The 17,134-nt window shown below is 44.4% G+C and overlaps 1 protein-coding gene across 1 annotated transcript in view; it reads right to left on the bottom strand.

The window, feature by feature from the left end:
• The window catches only part of LOC112108582 (cysteine-rich secretory protein LCCL domain-containing 2), a 36,099-nt gene extending 20,079 nt beyond the window's left edge, over positions 1-16,020 (bottom strand). The window contains exons 1-4 of the mRNA XM_024202777.2: positions 15,983-16,020; positions 8,873-9,187; positions 2,846-2,964; positions 534-666 (exon numbers count right to left, since the gene is read on the bottom strand). Of these exons, the coding sequence (XP_024058545.1) occupies positions 534-666; positions 2,846-2,964; positions 8,873-9,106 (486 nt within the window). The 5' untranslated portion in view covers positions 9,107-9,187; positions 15,983-16,020. The remainder of the gene's footprint in view (positions 1-533; positions 667-2,845; positions 2,965-8,872; positions 9,188-15,982) is intronic.
• Positions 16,021-17,134: the final 1,114 nt, after the last annotated feature.

The following is a 17,134-nucleotide window of genomic DNA, read 5'->3' as shown; positions in this document are numbered from 1 at the left end:
TTCTATCCAAAAGCTGGTATTAGCTCACGTTCCTGTGGCTGGCTGGTGGCGTTATGGACAAAATTCCCCCAAACACACTATTTCCAGTTCCCCAAAACGCAGGAGGTGACTGTTAGGCCGTTTATCTGTGCTGAAGTTCACAGGCCTCAAGCCTTATGCTAACTGCTGAAGCGAACGTCGTACAGGATACAGGCCTGTAGGTGCTTTGCATTACTGCTGAATAAAATAAATGCTAATGCTGGTTTAATGCTGACAGACCCCGGTCGTCGGCGGGCGGGATCGAACCTGGGACCTTTGGAGCTAAATACATGGGCCTCTACTGCATGAGCTAAAAGCCATGCAGCTGTTAGCTAAAGCTGCAGAGCAGACTCAATCTCTCTCTCTAAGTGGTCTCGGTGCCACTAGATGGGACAGAACACCACACCCAGGAGGTGTGTGGGTTACACTAGCGCTATGGGCTACGCGGGGTGTGAGGGAACGCACCAAGTTCAGACACAGAACTCAGGACTTCATGTTTCCTTCCTCTTCTTTACCTGGGTATAGTGAGTGCACATTGCTCCAGAGCATCTTTCTGGACACCAAGGGTCACATTCGTGGGGATATGGATAAGTATAATCTTTAACTTCGTCATACCAAGATTGGACGTGGAAGGCTGGAGAACGATACCTGAAAGACCCAAGATACATAACGAGCTGGATCGCTAACTAGAACTGTGGGTTTTCAACCCAACCTCAGCATGCCCAGGTCCCCTTTTGTTAATATGAAATTCTCAATAATTTGGTACAGGGTAATTGTAAAGTGAGTTCACAGTGCAATGTGGTGCCATCTTGGTAAGGAGCTGCAACTTTAACAAACACAGGGACCATAGGAAATTGTAGAAAAAGCCAGCGTCATATTTTGACTAACGACAAATCTCTGGTGTTTTACATGCACGCAAGTATTAGGGACTGTTTCTCTAAAATCCATGACCCAATCGGACATTCTGTAGTATTTATAGGTTTAGCTTTCTCTTCAAAAGCCGTTGACCTGAAATGTCCCCTTGGCTTTTCCACTCAATTACAAAAGACTTCAGTTTGGCAGAAGGTTGTATTTTGAAAGTAAACATCAGCTAGAGGTTGCCAAACATATTAAACGGAAAGTCATGTACCTATTTTACCACTAGACAATTCGTTACATCTGGAAGTACACTCATGTCCTCAGCAGCCGTGCAGTAGGCACGTGTGGTATGTGGTTTGGGCGTGCAGCGCACTTGTAAATGTGGTTTGTGGCACCGTTGCACTGTGATCCGTGCTTCTGTTGTAAATGTCAGCAAAATTATGTAGACAGACACTCATACACACAGTGCCTGCTGTGTACGATGGGCCCAGGTAGCCTTTCACCAATTGTAACCAACAGTACCTCAAGCTGGGATGTAGCAATCTGTCTGGGATGTAAATGAGCAAATCACTGGAATCACAGATGTCATTATCAAGGATACTTTGCACTTCCATCATAACCTTTGTCTGATGACGTCAACATGCTTTAAAACCATTAATGAATTCTGTGTCACAGTATGTGATGAGGTAGGTAACATTGGCCCCATGTTACTGATGAGGAAACTGAGGTAGAGGGCTTATGGACCCAATCCTTCATGCACTGAAATCAATGGCAGTTTTCTCACTGATTTCAATGGGAACAAGATTGGGACCTACAGTACGTGATTAGCCCAAGGTCACTCAGGAAGTCTGTAGTGGAGCCCAGGTTAGAACCCTGGTCTCCTGACTCCCAGTCCTGTATGTTAACCACAAGACCGCCTCCTCCTTTGTTACTGCAATTTGTCAAAAAAAAAATTGGGCCCAATTCTGATATCACATCAGTCTTACACTGAAGAAACCCCACTGACTTCAACTGAGTTTTACAATGGGCATAATCACAACCAAGCCTGTTAGGCAAATCTTTTCCTTTCATCATTAACCTAACAAAACACAAATTATGTCCTGACTCCGCTAGCTCCTTTGTTTGTAAGAACAATTAAGACTTTAAAAGAAACACTAAATTCACCCTTAACATCGGCACCAGATGAGCTCCAATTTAGCCATTGGTTGAGCTCACAACAGCTTATCTGGACAGAATCCAACGTGGTTCATTAGGCCAACAATGCTCAGGAAAATGACAACAAAGAAACAGATTGCCATTTGATGAGTCTCCTCAGTGGAAAGCACCAGATGGGTTCTTCTCACCAGGAGCTGGCAGAGCAATCCATGTGGATGCAGAAACACAATAATTTCCAAAGCCCCAGGTTTTTTTCCCGGGAGTATAAAACAAACTATTTGCTCACCTAGAATTACATGGCCATCTGCAAGCAAATACAAAGTGGTTGCAGTAAAGATAAATTGGGAAGTGAAAAGGGAAATATGGTGCGATGCACTTAGAGGATTTAACAGTGTTCAGACCTAGTGGGAATGGCCAAAAATCGTTCCTGAGAAATTTCTTTGCTGGTTAACGGACAGAGCAAAGCTACGTGAAACAGGGGACTTGGGAGTCAGGGTCCTAGATTCTGATGCCAACTCTGCCACGGAGTCTCTATGACGTTGGGCAAGTCCCTTCACCTCTCTGTGCCTCACAGGTAAATCCACCAAATAGTGAGGTTTACTTAACATTTCCTAAGCATGTTGGGCACTGCTGGCTGAAAGGCCCAATAGATGTTATTACTGTATCGGTTTCACAGCTCCTTTTTTCCAGCTAATCAAGTTCTTTTTACTAAGTATTGACAAGACAAACCTCCCGAACTGTCAAACAGGGCGAGACCCAGAATGACACTATTAACAGATATGGCACATTAGACACTCAGCGTTCCATCTCTTACCTGCCCCAATGAACAGCCAAATTCTGACCAATGGACATAATGAGGCTGGCAGGTCCATGATCCCAGATGCACTCCTGGGCCCAAGCCTCTGCAGATCTTTCCAGCTCATCATCCCAGGTCTGCGTGAGAATCAAAGAACAGATCCATTGACAAATACTCTCAGTCTGAAAACATCTTACATTAGACTTAGGTTATGCCTACACTACACAGCGCTGGCAGCACGCAGGCTACATGTAGCTACGTGCCGCAGTGAAAAGCAAGCTGTTTCCACACTATGATGTGTAGCTACACATATCAATGAAAGACTCCAGCAGTGGGACGCTACATTGCTAAAAACAGCAGTGTAGACTGGGACGCATGGCTCAGGTGAGTAGAGAACCATGTAGGATATGTACGCAGGTACAAACACACACCCTTCAGGTGTGTCTTTACTTGTCCCAGCTATGCCTCATGGTCTGCACTGCTATTTATACCCACGTTAGAGGGGCTACCCATGTCTGTATTCTTCTACACGCTACTGAACGAAGCATGCAGCGGAGACATACCTTAAGAACCAAGAGACGGGACCAGCAGAACCTATGAGGGTTAAGACTTGCACGTGATCCCCAGCCCAGCCTCTCAGACCTAGTATTATGCAATGCAATGCAGGGCCCTGACCTGGGAGTGAATTCCCCATTTAATAAAATGGAAATGCATGGATCCAGCACAAAATAGTCCCACTTTTCAACGTCTGGCATCGCGCTTCTTGGGAGATACCACATATGGTCAACTCTAGTTCGGAGCTGCTGATTCTTCGGCGCAATGACGCGAATGTGGGGTGAGGGTCCAAACTGAACGTCAGTATATTCCTCTCAACTACCCCTTTGTGCACAACTTCAATGGGGAGTGTGTTGTTTTCTGAGCCGATTGCAGTCTATCATGAACAAATTTGCTTAAAAGTGGATTTTTGAACATAGTAGATAGTGCTGTGTCGATGAATTGCAATGCGCTTGCAGTGTTTAATTATTGACAGTCCTACTGACCACAAAGGTACTGATGGGAAATTTTATTGGGATTAAAATGTTGATGCACATGTCCATAAATAAATTAAATCGTAGGATCCAGAGGCAGAAAGGACCTAGTTGTTCATACCTAGTTCACCCAGGCTAACACAAGATTGTTCCCTATTGAACATTTACCAATGTTTTGGACTGCATAGGCTATGAATGAAAACATTACTTTTTTCTTAATGTACCAACAGATCCTTCCATCTTCTTCCTAGCTTCACCAAGACAGGCAGACCACTGGGCCCAAACCTGTGAGGCACTTTGCTCTCACAACTCTTGCAAAGGTCTATGAAAGCTGAGGGCACTTAGGATCCAGCAGATAGACAACTATGATGGCATCTGAGCAACTGAACATTTAGTAGGGTGACCAGACAGCAAATGTGAAAAATCGGGATGGGGTGGGGGTAATAGGAACCTATATAAGAAAAGGACCCCCAAATTGGGACTGTCCCTATAAAATTGGGACATCTGGTCACCCTAACATTTAGGGGCAGAGTCTGGCAGTTACATTGGGGCAATGCAGGGTCACACCATGCTGGCATGAGAGAAATGCAATGTCTCCTGGAGGTTACCTCACATACAGAGGGAGTCTGACCACTATGCGCTCTCTATTCCAGCCATCCAGCTCCACTGGCCAATGAGGAGTGAGTAGGGGGCCCTGGCCCTGGTCATCCCTGCCCCTTTTTGGGTGACTTGTTGACTCAGAACAGAGACTACAACTGTGGTTGGCCCTTGTACATGGACACAAGACTCCTCATGGTCTGCCACTTTGTGCACCCTATAAACACCAGCCATTATCGGACCCTCTTCAAACCCAGTCTAAAGCCACAGAAGCTCTCACAAGATCCTAATGTTCCTAGTATTTCAGAGCTTTCCACCAGAGCCCTCCAGAGTGCAGCCGCAAAGGCAGTTGCTTTCCAAGTCTCCTAATTTAATGCAGAGACCATAGGACATGAGCAATAGGCCACTAAATGGAAATTGACATGAACATATGTGCTACATCTTCCTCTGGTGTCTATGGATAAAACAAACCAATACAGGCAAGAGACACTCAATGAAAGACTGGGAACGAGCTCGGGGTTTTTTGTGTGGATTCATGCTTGATTCGGAGATGCTTGGTTCTGCTGGCATCACATTACAAAACCATGCTATTTAAATTAGAGCTGCCATTTGCTTCTCTTTCAACATATGAATGCCTTCAGGAGACTGGAATGATTCCAAATGCAATAAATATATCAACAAAATAGACTTCAGACTGTTCTCTGAAGACCCCTTAATGCCAAATACTCAAATCAATATCTAAGATCAACATTAAAGCCAGAACTGCACTAACCACCTACACTCACTGTGACTTATTTAAATTCACTCTCTGGCAAGCTGGAAGAGCCTGAGTCTAGCAATTTGCAGGGCAAGATGCAAGACACATTAATTCAGGGGTTCTCAAACTGGGGGTTGGGACCCCTCAGGGGGTCACATGGTTATTACATGGGGAGTCGCGAGCTGTCAGCCTCCACACCAAACCCTGCTTTGCATCCGGCATTTATAATGGTGTTAAATATATAAAACAGTGTTTTTAATTTATAAGTGGGGTCACACTCGGAGGCTTGCTGTGTGAAAGGGGTCACCAGTACAAAAGTTTGAGAACCACTGCATTGATTGGTTTTAAGTGTCAGCTTAAATTTGTTTTTTCTTGCGTTCAGATTTTCTGTAACCTAACTGCCATAGCAGTAGGGAGCTGTAACCCAGAGAACGTAAATACCTATTGTATATTGGTGAATGTGACTGCACAAGTCTTCACTGTGGTGGATACTCTCCAGGAAATGGTTTAAAATGTGCTGGCGGTCAACATGATTCAAAACGGTTTCGAACACTTTTTACTTCTGGAGACTTGGAATAGTTTTTGAATGAAGTTAAGGACATAATTATGTACATAAAACACATGCACAGTTTACATAAACCATTATCGCAATTTGCACATGCAACTACAATAAGAGCATGCACAATTAGGCATGCATTTGCTCACCTGTCTTGTTTGTAAATGTGACATTCGGGTTGGAATGCTATTTTAACTCACACAAGTAACTGGCTAATCTCAACCAACTCCACTGCTGTGGCAGGACTGGTGTGGAACTGGAATAGCAGATATTCTACAAGGTGGTTTGAGGTGCGTTGGCAGAACCTTGAACCAGCTTGCTTGCCCCACCTAGTAATACGATCCCCTCCACATTCATGATTAGTAATTTCACTACTTTTAATCACATAGAGGAAGGACAGGTTAATTCCACATGCAAGGAAACTAAGATACTTTCCTTCTAGGAATACATGTAGCCCAATCATTTGTAGCCTGTTAATTTGTTGGAAAAATCCATTGAGAACTGACAGACAATACATGTGTCATCCAGCCCCTCTGGGCAAGGTAAGGTTTTTGATGATCATTGCTGCTGACTAAGCCAACCTAAAGGTCACTGGTGTCTTAGAAGCTGCTGCTTATTTTGCAAGGTTTATTATCAATATGGAGCTTGTTTTGTTTTGGCCATAAGCCATCACCATTACTACTGTTCTATAATACAAACATACAGTGGAAGTGTATGTACTAAAGTTGCAAGGTGGTTAGGGTAATTTTATTTCTGGCCAGCTTCATCTGGAAGAATGTATACTGTTCACATCTGGCCTAGAACAAAGCCTGCCAAAAGGGAGCCATGGAACTCATTTTCCATTAACACTGAATACCACTGTTAACCTTGAACTCCATTATCCTAACATAGTCAAGCAAAACAGCTTGCATTGCACTAGGTTACGGCTTTATTGAATTTCTATTCTCTCTCCACTCTACTGTTACCCCATCCTCAGACATTTTTTCCCTTTGCTTGAATCATTCTCTTGCTTCAGTTATATGTATAATTGCTCTCGAACAATAAAGAGTATATGTTGCTCAGCATACATATATGTTATTGAACTGGCTACATCATTTAATTTTGGTATATGTTGGATAATAATGACACAGCAGATGAATATCTCCATTTCCTGGAAAACGTCAGCTCTCTGTGCAACTTTAGGTCATTTAAGTGCATCAGATATAGACATGGGATAATGGAGTTTCACAGCCAACACATGGATGCTGTTAGCCAAGAACCCATGTTCTACCTACTTATCCACAAATTAATGCCAAGTCTTCTCCTATGAAGAGTTTGCTACCGGCATCAAATTAAAAAAAAAATTAAGCCTTTAGCCTCTCTCTTTCTGAACAGCACTGAAAACAGCCCATCATCTTAAATAAGCAAAGGCTGAGACGTGTTCGGTTTAAAACAAAGGATTAAAGTTAACTTCGCGCTCAGAATGCGTGCAAGGATTCCCGAGGAATATTAGGTAAACATGAACACATGAAAGGCTGATTATAGTCTTTCCAAGTAGCACCATTTTATACCCAACTTCTTTCTTCACAGCATACCAGGCTCTTTCATTTGTACAAAGTCTCCCATAAAACCACTAGAAAAGCACCCCGAGCAAAGACAAACATAAACCAGTAACCGTCCTGGACGAGTAAATAGAAGTCAGCCAGTGAACACTCCACTACTGAAGCACTTTTAGATCCCCAAAGCCAACGAAAATGCGTTTGGCTTTCTTGCATTGCTTTGTGTTTACTTTCTTGGAATCAATCAAGCCACATCTTCCCTTGCAGTATGTTACAGGCAGCCCGCAGAATATCCCAGTCTACTGAACAACAGGGATACAATAAAACAATTCTTAGGAAGGACTGTAACTCTCTCTCACTGACAAAGCAGCAACAACTAATAGCAAGGAACCTGGCACTCTTAAGGCTTATCTGAAGAGCTGATGTAAAAGTAAAGAGATATAATATTGCCTTTTCTCCCTTACTCTTCCTCCCTGTTCTCTTAAGGCAGAGTTTTACATTTATGGCATTCAGTCAAATGGCAAAAGGTATTATTAGTAAAAGATGCCTTTTATATCACATGAATCCTTTTTACACACAGTCTCAATTACCAGCTCAATGAATCAATCCAGAGGAGACAGACTGTCAAACTGGTGCTATTTTTGCAGTAACAATATTTGCAGGAGAGATAAATGCACAAAAATTACTACCCTCTGTCGTTCTCTGATTCCACAATATTTTGAAGACACCCCAGAAATAGCTCAAGGTAGGGCCCATGGCGCTGTATGGAAAGCTCTATGGTGAAAATGTAGTCATCTTAATTGCTGCTGCTGGTAAAGACACACTAAACACTTTGACTTTTCAAGGGCTCTCTCTGAAGTGAGAGTACACATTGAGTGTATTTTGGTTCCTTGAGGTCAGGGGGAAAAAACACACCAAATACCACCAGTTCATCTACCACTGACCTCAATGGGAGGCTTTCTAAAGATTTTAACAGATTGGGCCTATATTGCAGATGGAGAAGTCCTGATCCTCCAAGGTGCTGAGCATCTTCAACTCCCATTGAAGTCAATGAGAACTGGTGGTGTTAGCATATCACCAGAGGCACTGGGCCATAACTACGGCAAGCCAAAGAACCCCAGCAAAGGTGTGATTACTGTAGGTGAGTAAATGTTTCCCAGAGATGGCTGGTGTGGCTTCTCTGTGCAGACAATGGCATTCCACAATGCCAGAGTCTTAAGCAGCTGAAGCTTCAACAGGGAGAATGGAGGTTAAATGTTAGAGAAAACCGGGTACTTGGATGACATTTAGGTATGGAATAAGCTGCCAAGGGAGGTTGTGGAATTGCCATCAATGGAGGCATTCAGGGCTAGACTAGACAGTACTGAGGATGTTTTATGAATAATGAAATCAGTCCTGAAACTATGCAGTGGGATGGACTAGTTGACCCACTAATGGTCCCTTCCAACAAAAACAATTCAGTGGGATAAGATGGCTCCAGGAAAGCACTAGCAGAATGTGTTACTGTCCTCTGGCCAGAAGAAAAACTGATGTGGTCATACAGATTTCAGTACCAATAGTTGAACTCACCATATATTCCATATTGGAGGCTGAAGGATAGACTTCACCTCTCAGCTGGTTATGAAGCATCAAAATCTCCTCTTTGTCTGACCTTGGAATGGCTCTCTTGGCTCTGGCGTGATATCTGCTCAAAAGGCTCTCGAAGTGCGTGCCATTGGGCAAGAAAAAGCCTCGTGCTTCAGGCAGCAAAACCAGTAAACATCCAAGAGGGAGGAACCAAGACAGGGCAGGACTCATGGTCATTCTCTACTCAATGGAAGTCGAGAGGAAGGAGATGGAAGCACTCTGGTTTCCTCAAAGGCAACTCTACTGCTCTGTACGGATCTGGAATTCAGGTGGGAAACAAACAGTCACTTAATCTACCACTAAAGAACATTGACATCCCATAGAATTTCCAAAGAGGCAAGGGGCCTTGGGTTCAGATTTTTGCACAATAAAGGAGTGATGCAATCCTGAAAGTTAAATTATTTTCTCTCCTACACAGCAGTGATGAACCTCAATGTTTCCCATGTCACAGATAGGATGCCCTATCCTATTTCCTTCTTAAATTAGGTATTATCTAGATTTCACACTGAATACGCTCTTTTTCCAGATCTATCCACTTCCACATACAATCATTGGGGTTATATGGACTAATTAGATATGCCGTTGCACATGAATTTTGCAAGGCCAACCTTTTTGCCTGCACCTACTTCCAGCATGCCCACCAAGGTGGGGAAAGAGAGTTTCATCAATGTTATGTGCTCATAACCTCTTTACAGCCCATTCCACATGCAGAATCTAGAGGGACCCAATACAGCTTCAAAAATGGGTGGGACTATGTGGGGGCGGAGCACTGTCCGGACAGCCATGGAATGCCCATAAAGGCAGATAGGGAAAATTGAATTTTCCTTTGGAGTATATATAGATCCTCCTTTGAGGTGTAATTTGTATCCATCGGGGTGAATCAATGCCCAGGCCCTTAAACTATCACATAATCCAAGCTGTGCCTTTTCACGTATGCAGCGTGAGCAATGACACATTATTTCTTCCAAGTGTCGTCCTTAGAGGAGGAGAACAGATCCTAACAAAAGGGAAAGCAAACTTCCCCAGCAGCCAAGTCACAGAGGTCAGACATGAGCTACAGCTATTTCAGAGGCCTCTGCCTGCCAATAGACTCAGGCAGAGCCAGCTGCCAGCTCCCAGAATCTGTGTATGTTTATGTGAAAATGTCATCGTAATATCAGAGCAATCAAAATTCCGGTCTGCAAGTGACGCACTGGGGGGTTCTCGCGGACGCTGTTACTGCACTTAGCTGGAGACAGAAGTGCAGCCAGCTATATGAATTATTACAGATTAGGAGAGGAGCCGGAGTAGATTTCCCGGCCTCCTCTTGAATAGGAACCACTTCTGCACTGCTCGGTTGCCATGAGTCAGCCTGCCTTTAGTGGGGAGAGTTAACCAGAGGTGAATGCTGGCCCTAAATTTAAATGTGCTGGACTTGATGGTTTGAATCTCCAGCCTTGATCATCCATGTCCTCAATTGCAAGGCCCCCTCTCTCCCTCCTCCTTCAGACACACCTGTAATCGTCCAGCAAATTCTCCACCCTGATTCTCATCATTAATAGTCCACGCTTACTCCCTCACCTGAGAGCCATGTGTCTTGGTTTATATAGATCCTCGGCTGTCTCTTACTAGAGGTTTGTCCAGGTGGCTGTGATCGCAAGTGGGGCCGATAATAGCTACCATCATAATACATAATAGGGTTTAAACATTCACACTGCACATCTGACAGTGGAACTATCCAGTCCCCTCTTCATAAAACCAAAGTGGTAAACAAAGGACTTCCAGTGTTATTCCATGATGCTTGCAATAGGGGAACCACCATGCCAACGGGAACAACTGTACGTCAGGGCAGCTCTACAAAGAGGGAATATTCCAAGAGATGCAGCCTTTCCCAAGTCAAAACTATCCCTAATGCTGTCATTTTAAACATCCTTTTGTGTGACGGCTGTTAGAGCCCTTTCCTGAATAGGCCCCCCAAATATTTTCTTTAGGTGATGGTTCTGCAGATTTCACTGTTTAAACTTACAGCATTGCAAATTACCACTACATCTTCCCCCACTGGGTGTTTTAAAGCAGGGGCGTTTACAGCTTGATATTGTTAAACATGTTTGGAATAGGCGATTCATTTTCTTTCTTGCTGAGTGTTATGTCTCTAGGGGGGCAGCAGAACTGCTTTTGATGGTGGAAAAACATAAATCAGAGCATGCTCTATATTTAAATGTAGAAATATTTTGCTTCCAATCTAATGGAAATGCAGCCAGGTGTGAACAACATTCTTTTAGGCAGGGGTACAGACACAGCACGCAATTATTCTGATGATGCCGATGCTCAGAATGCAAAACATAAAGGGTCTAATTTTCAGAGGTGCTGAGCTCCCACAACTCCAGTTGAAGTCAAGGGAAGTGTCAACCCCCTGAAAATCGAGCCCAGGGCCTATGTCAGGGGTGGCCAACCTGCATGCGGCTCTTCAGAGGTTAATATTCAGCTCCTTGCATAGGCGTTGACTCCGGGGCTGGAGCTACAGGCGCCAACTTTCCAATGTGCCGGGTGGTGCTCACTGCTCAACCCCTGGCTCTGCCCCCACTCCACCCCTGAGCCTGCCATGCCCTCGCTCTTCCCTCCTCCTCGCCGCCAGAGCCTCCTGCACATGTGAAACAGCTGACTGGTGGGGCTGCCAGCGGGCGGCGCTGACTGGTGGGGCTGCCGGCGGGCGGGAGGTGTTGGAGCTGATGGGGGGCTGCTGACGTATTACTGTGGCTCTTTGCAATGTACATTGGTAAATTCTGGCTCCTTCTCAGGCTCAGATTGGCCATCCCTGGCCTATGCTGTCCCGGCATGTATCTAGCACAATGTAGCCCAAATCCCTGACTGAGCCTTCTAGGTGCTACTGTGACACAAATAACCAACCAACCACTAATAATTTTTCCTAAGCAAAGTGTTAAGCAGTTGAGCTGGGCTTTGCTAAAGCAATGGAGATCACGATAATGTCATGCAAAGAAAATGTCTTAATTACTTCACTAGAACACCTCCTTGCTTTATAGAGGAAGTGTAACATGCAAGCATCATCCCCATTCAGTGTTTCATTGGTTAAATAGAGGTTGAATTAGGCCAGTACGATCCTTAAAGGCATACAACTTCCAGTTTTTTAAAGATAAATATTGTTTTAACCTCGTTCTCTTCTCAGCTTTGTTTGCTGGCACAAACCCCTCCATAAATGAAGCCTAACTGGCTAAGGAGGGTGGGGGGGAAATGAGCTGTTACTTTTGTAGACCATCTGGCTCAATTCAGGGAACAATTCCTACTTTCAGACACTTCCCTAAGAGGTTTGAAATATAGATGATCTGCCATGGCGATTTACAATGTGGCTATTTATTATGAGCAATTTTAAATGCAGCCTGCTTCTTAGCTATGGTGGACAGAAGCAGACAGCTGGCATAGGCTGCTGCAGTTATACCTACCGACCTGGATTTACTCCCTTTTCTAACCAGGGGCCCCGTCCATTACACAGTGAAGGTACAGAAATTGCAACTTGCGAATCAGCGGAACCCTCTGACAGCCCAGAGACATACCAAACCTGTTACTATGCGATGAAGTCAACATGTCAAGTCCTCAACAGACCCTTGGCTTCTTTGCTCAAGCCCTTTCAGCAGCTAGTCAACACTGTGTAACAGATGGTGCAATATTCTCTGAGTCCTTTCCTCTGCTTGTGAATTAACAGCATTATCCCCTTTCCCTAACTGGGCTGCCTTGAAACCTAGTTTTAAGGTTGGTGGATTAAGTATTCAGTCCCTGCTTCACGTACTTGACTTTCAGGTAGGGGGGAAAGTATCAGTTCCAGCACTCTGTCCTTTTAGACCAGACAAATCACCCACTGCAACCTCTGTGAATGTGCATCCATAGGATCGCTGATTTCAATTAAAAATCAAGGTGAGATTTGACATTAATTTAAATGGGGCTAGAACTTGTCCCAAAGACATTCAGTTGCACCCAGTTTCCCAGGTGAAGGGAATTCCCTGAACAAACAACTCTCTGGCATACCAAGGAGGGTATGGAATGATGGGTGAAACGGAAGGAGTGCCAGTAGGGGGATATAAACATGCCAGCATAGTAGGTAGTTACCCTATTTATAAGATGGCAAGGGTCCATCTTGCCCAGTAGCCTGTCACTGACAGTGGCCAGGACAAGATGCCTCAGAAATATTTAAATTAAACAGGGGACAATGGCAAAGACATGGTTCTATTACGCAGGCAAATACAACACTCCTTTGTATAGTGGATGCCCATGGGAATTTGGGTGGGCAAAGAATACAAGAGCAAGCCCTCCCCTGGGATCCATTTGCCCCAAAGTGGTGTTCAAGCTCTTCTTAAAAAACCCAGCCCCCAATTCAGCAACACAGTTAAGAGAGCTTTGCTGAATCACGGCTCCAGATATTCAGCTGTGTGTCTCCAGGCTGCACAGATCACTGGCATCCCAGTTGTGGAAACTCTTATAAGCTTTGGACGCACATTGTGTGCGAGTTGGAAGTTTGACAGCTCCTTCAACCACTGTCCCAGCTGACTAAACTTTGCTTTATTCAAGGGAGGGGAGGAAGCATTTCTATGACCTCTTTTCAAACGCATCGGGCTCATGGTATCCATGCCATGTTAACATCTGGGACTGATCAGAAACCAGTGAATCGGCAGAAACTGCCTCCTGAATGTCCAGACGTGAAGGCATCTCACAGGCAAAATATACAGTAACTACTCACTTAACATTGTCCCGGTTAAGGTTGTTTCGTCGTTACGTTGCTGATTTATTCAGGAACAAGCTCGTTTAAAGTTGCGCAATGCTCCCTTATAACGTCCTTTGGCAGCTGCCTGCTCTGTTCACTGTTTGCAGGATTCTCTGGCAGAGCAGCCCCTCTTTGTGGGGATTAGAAACGGGGGGGGAAGGGGGCCCCCCGTCCCCATCAGCTCCCCTAAATTCCCTATAAGGTATGTGTCTCGGCAGCTGCTCTCCCCCCACTGCCGGGCTGCTCCTTGGAGCTGCTCCCCGGAGCTTCCTGCTTGCTGGGGGAGGGGTGCTGCTATCAGGATGTCCCCCTGCTCCTTCCTCCCCCCCCCCCGCTCCGTACCCCCTCTCCACAAAGCGGAGGAGGGGGACAGGGCTCAGGGACAGAAAGGAGGGAGCTTGCTGGAAGCTGTTGCTTCCTATCTGAACTGGCTGATCTGCTTAAAAGGGCAACGTACTTGAAGTGGGGTCATTGTACTTAAAGGGGCAATGCACGTCTCTCTCTCACTCATGCACGCACCCCCAGCACTTTGGAAAGTCCGCACCTGTGCAGCCGTGCATGTGCTGTCCGGAGGAGGGAGTGGTGCGCTCCAGCTGGAGAGCGTGGGCTCATCATGTTCAGTTTTTTGCAGGGAAGTGTTTGCAGCTACTGCCCTGCATCTATTGTGTTTCCTCCCTCCTGCCTCAGTCCATGCTGCCTTGTGGAGTGTGAGGCTACATTAACAACAGCGTATTAACCCTTGACGGCTCAGCCGAGTGCTAGTTCATCATTTAGCAGCAAGGCATTCCCTGGGAAATATCCCACCCTCTTACTCCACAACTCAACCAAGCTTCACAATCTTTCATTGCTGTGTACAATATTAAACGGTTTAAAATTGTTTAAAACTTACACTGTAAATGTATATAATGTCTTTTGTCTGGCAAAAAAAATTTCCCTGGAACCTAACCCCTCCCATTTACATTAATTCTTATGGGGAAATTGGATTCGCTTAACATCATTTCGCATAAAGTCGCATTTTTCAGGAACATCACTACAACGTTAAGTGAGGAGTTACTGTATTACAACTGGGGACAAAGGAAGAAGTATTTTCTGAGATCTGAGGAGGTCATATTTAAATGGGCTTTGAAAAGATTGTTCACAAAAAGTTACTTCCTAGACTAATGGAAAGCTTCTGATCTCAGAGGGTAGAAGCGTGGGTAACCTCTAGAATTTGCCACACAAAACTCCCTACTCAACCCACAGGCAAACACATAAAGTCAGCCTCAGTGTGGTGTCCTCACCAAACCTTAATGCTTTGTTGTTAGTGATCTCTAATATGTCCCCTAGTTAAATATTAAAGTGGTTGGATTATCCCCCTGGTTATACATGTTATTGCTGCAAATATTTGCAGCGCAATGGGATAGTATACATAGAGAAGGCAGAGGAAACCGGCAGATGCAAGAGTTAACATAGGATGCCAGCAACAACTCAAAACGAGCAAAGCAGAGCCAGGGTGGATCAGATTTTCACTCACGTAGATAAACTCAGGATTCAAGCACTATGCCCACTGTATATTTTGTGTATGCAGCCTTGTCATTTTAGCCACGATGCACATATTTGAGGCTTTACAATGTTGTCGGGTATTTCCCTGCAAACATAATACCAGCAGAATAGTCAAGAGTGAAATTACAAATTCTGTGACTTAGAACACGTTGTCCTCTCTACCGCATAAAACTGTAAAATCTGTGTTTTCAAGGTCAGAGATAAAACGTCTGGATCTACCATCATCCACTCTCGTGTAATACAAGAGGGTGAGTTTCTACCTAAAGCCATAGTAAAAGTTGTTTTTTAAACTGTTAACAGAAGTTACCTGGTTCTACTAGTATTTGAAGGTTTAGTTACAGACCCAGTTTAGATTTATAAATAGCTTATATATAATAGTTCATATATATATATGTATATATATATATAGTTTATAAAAGTTTAAGAAAAAAATCAGTAGATGTTTTAATAAATGGTCAGACTATTAGAGGTTATAGCATCCAACAGGTCTGATTATAATTATCAATGACACCTTCCACCTATGTATTTATAAGTACTGTAACTGTCTATAACACTAGTAATACGATTTATGTAACATCTATTACTTTATTAACCTATTATGAACTATTTATAAATAGAACTTTAATAGTAAAGTGCAATTTTGTATCACACACAATCTTTTGGAGATGTTATTAAACATATACATCCCTAACACAAAGATTTTTGTTACACACAAAAGGTTTAAAACAGTCAAAAATCCAGTGCTGAAACTTAACACTTACCTCTCAAAATCTGCAAGTCCACCAGAAGCTAAAACTCCTCAAAAACCTCCTTGTGGAAAATAAATTATATAGTTTAAATATGACAACAGGGAGGGAGGGAAGGAAATGACAACTATCACTAGGTGCAATGAATGCTAAGGTCTCAGCACAGCTGGTAGCGATGAATGCTGTTCTCATACAACTTCGCCAGCGATATTTATACTCTCCGGGGTTATGATCATTTCTTGGCCCTCTATGATCTTGGCAACTGCTTTTTATTTTCTGAGAAAAGGAAAAAATAGAGGGGTGTCAGTGTCATCAAATCTCTCAGGGCAGCAGGGAGATACCATGGAGCCCAAGAAAACTGAGAATCGCCCTACCAAATGGAGTAATATAACACACACACACAAAACGGGGGGGTGAAGGGGGGTGTCGGCGGAGGAGGAGACAGAGACGGGGGGGAGGGACCAATAATTAAAACCAAATGATAATTTACAAGTTTTCCATGAAACCAGCTACAAGGATGGGGCTAGAGAGATGGGGCTCTGGACCCAGATGGAATTCAACAGTGAAATCCAAGGAGATCACTTAGCTGCAGCCCTTGAAGTTAAAAAAACAGCCCCAAAACAAAAACCCAAACCGCTAACTCGTAATTTTCCAGGGATCAGTCGAAGCTGCGGCTCCTCCTGCTCCGAAGTTTCTGGCTGCGAAGGAGAGATAGGAAATGCGATCCCCAGCTAAGCAAGAGCCTCCTGCCCGCAGCAGAAAGGGAGTGGGGGGAGAGAAATCAAAGGAAAGGCTTTAACTGCAAAACAAACCAATTTAGATTCAAAGGGAGGGAGGGAGGAAAGAGGGGGGTGCAGCGTAAAGCCCTGCAACCAAACTGCCTTATCAATGAGCCAAACGAGAGCCCTACGAGTGTGCTTGGGTGGAGGAGAGAGGAGAGGTGGGGAATCGCTGCAAGAAGGAAAATCGCAATTAAATGGTTGCAAGTATCAGTTCATCTCCCATTGCTTTGCTGTCACTTTGCAAAGCTTTCTTCTCTCCCCTCGCCGTCCCACTAGTCTGCGCCCTAGGAGAGACGCCAGGGGGCGCTCCTCCGCAGTTACTGAGAAGTCATCGCAAGCCTGAAACTGACTACTGGTGGGTGGGGCAGGTCAGCGTTCAGGTTAG

The sequence above is a fragment of the Terrapene carolina genome, unplaced genomic scaffold (assembly GCF_002925995.2).
Source record: "Terrapene carolina triunguis isolate 2854851 unplaced genomic scaffold, T_m_triunguis-2.0 Scaffold33911, whole genome shotgun sequence".
In the NCBI taxonomy this organism is placed as follows: Eukaryota; Metazoa; Chordata; order Testudines; family Emydidae; genus Terrapene; species Terrapene triunguis.
The sequence above is the reverse complement of the archived record's forward strand: the minus strand, read 5'-3'. Positions and strand labels throughout refer to the sequence as shown.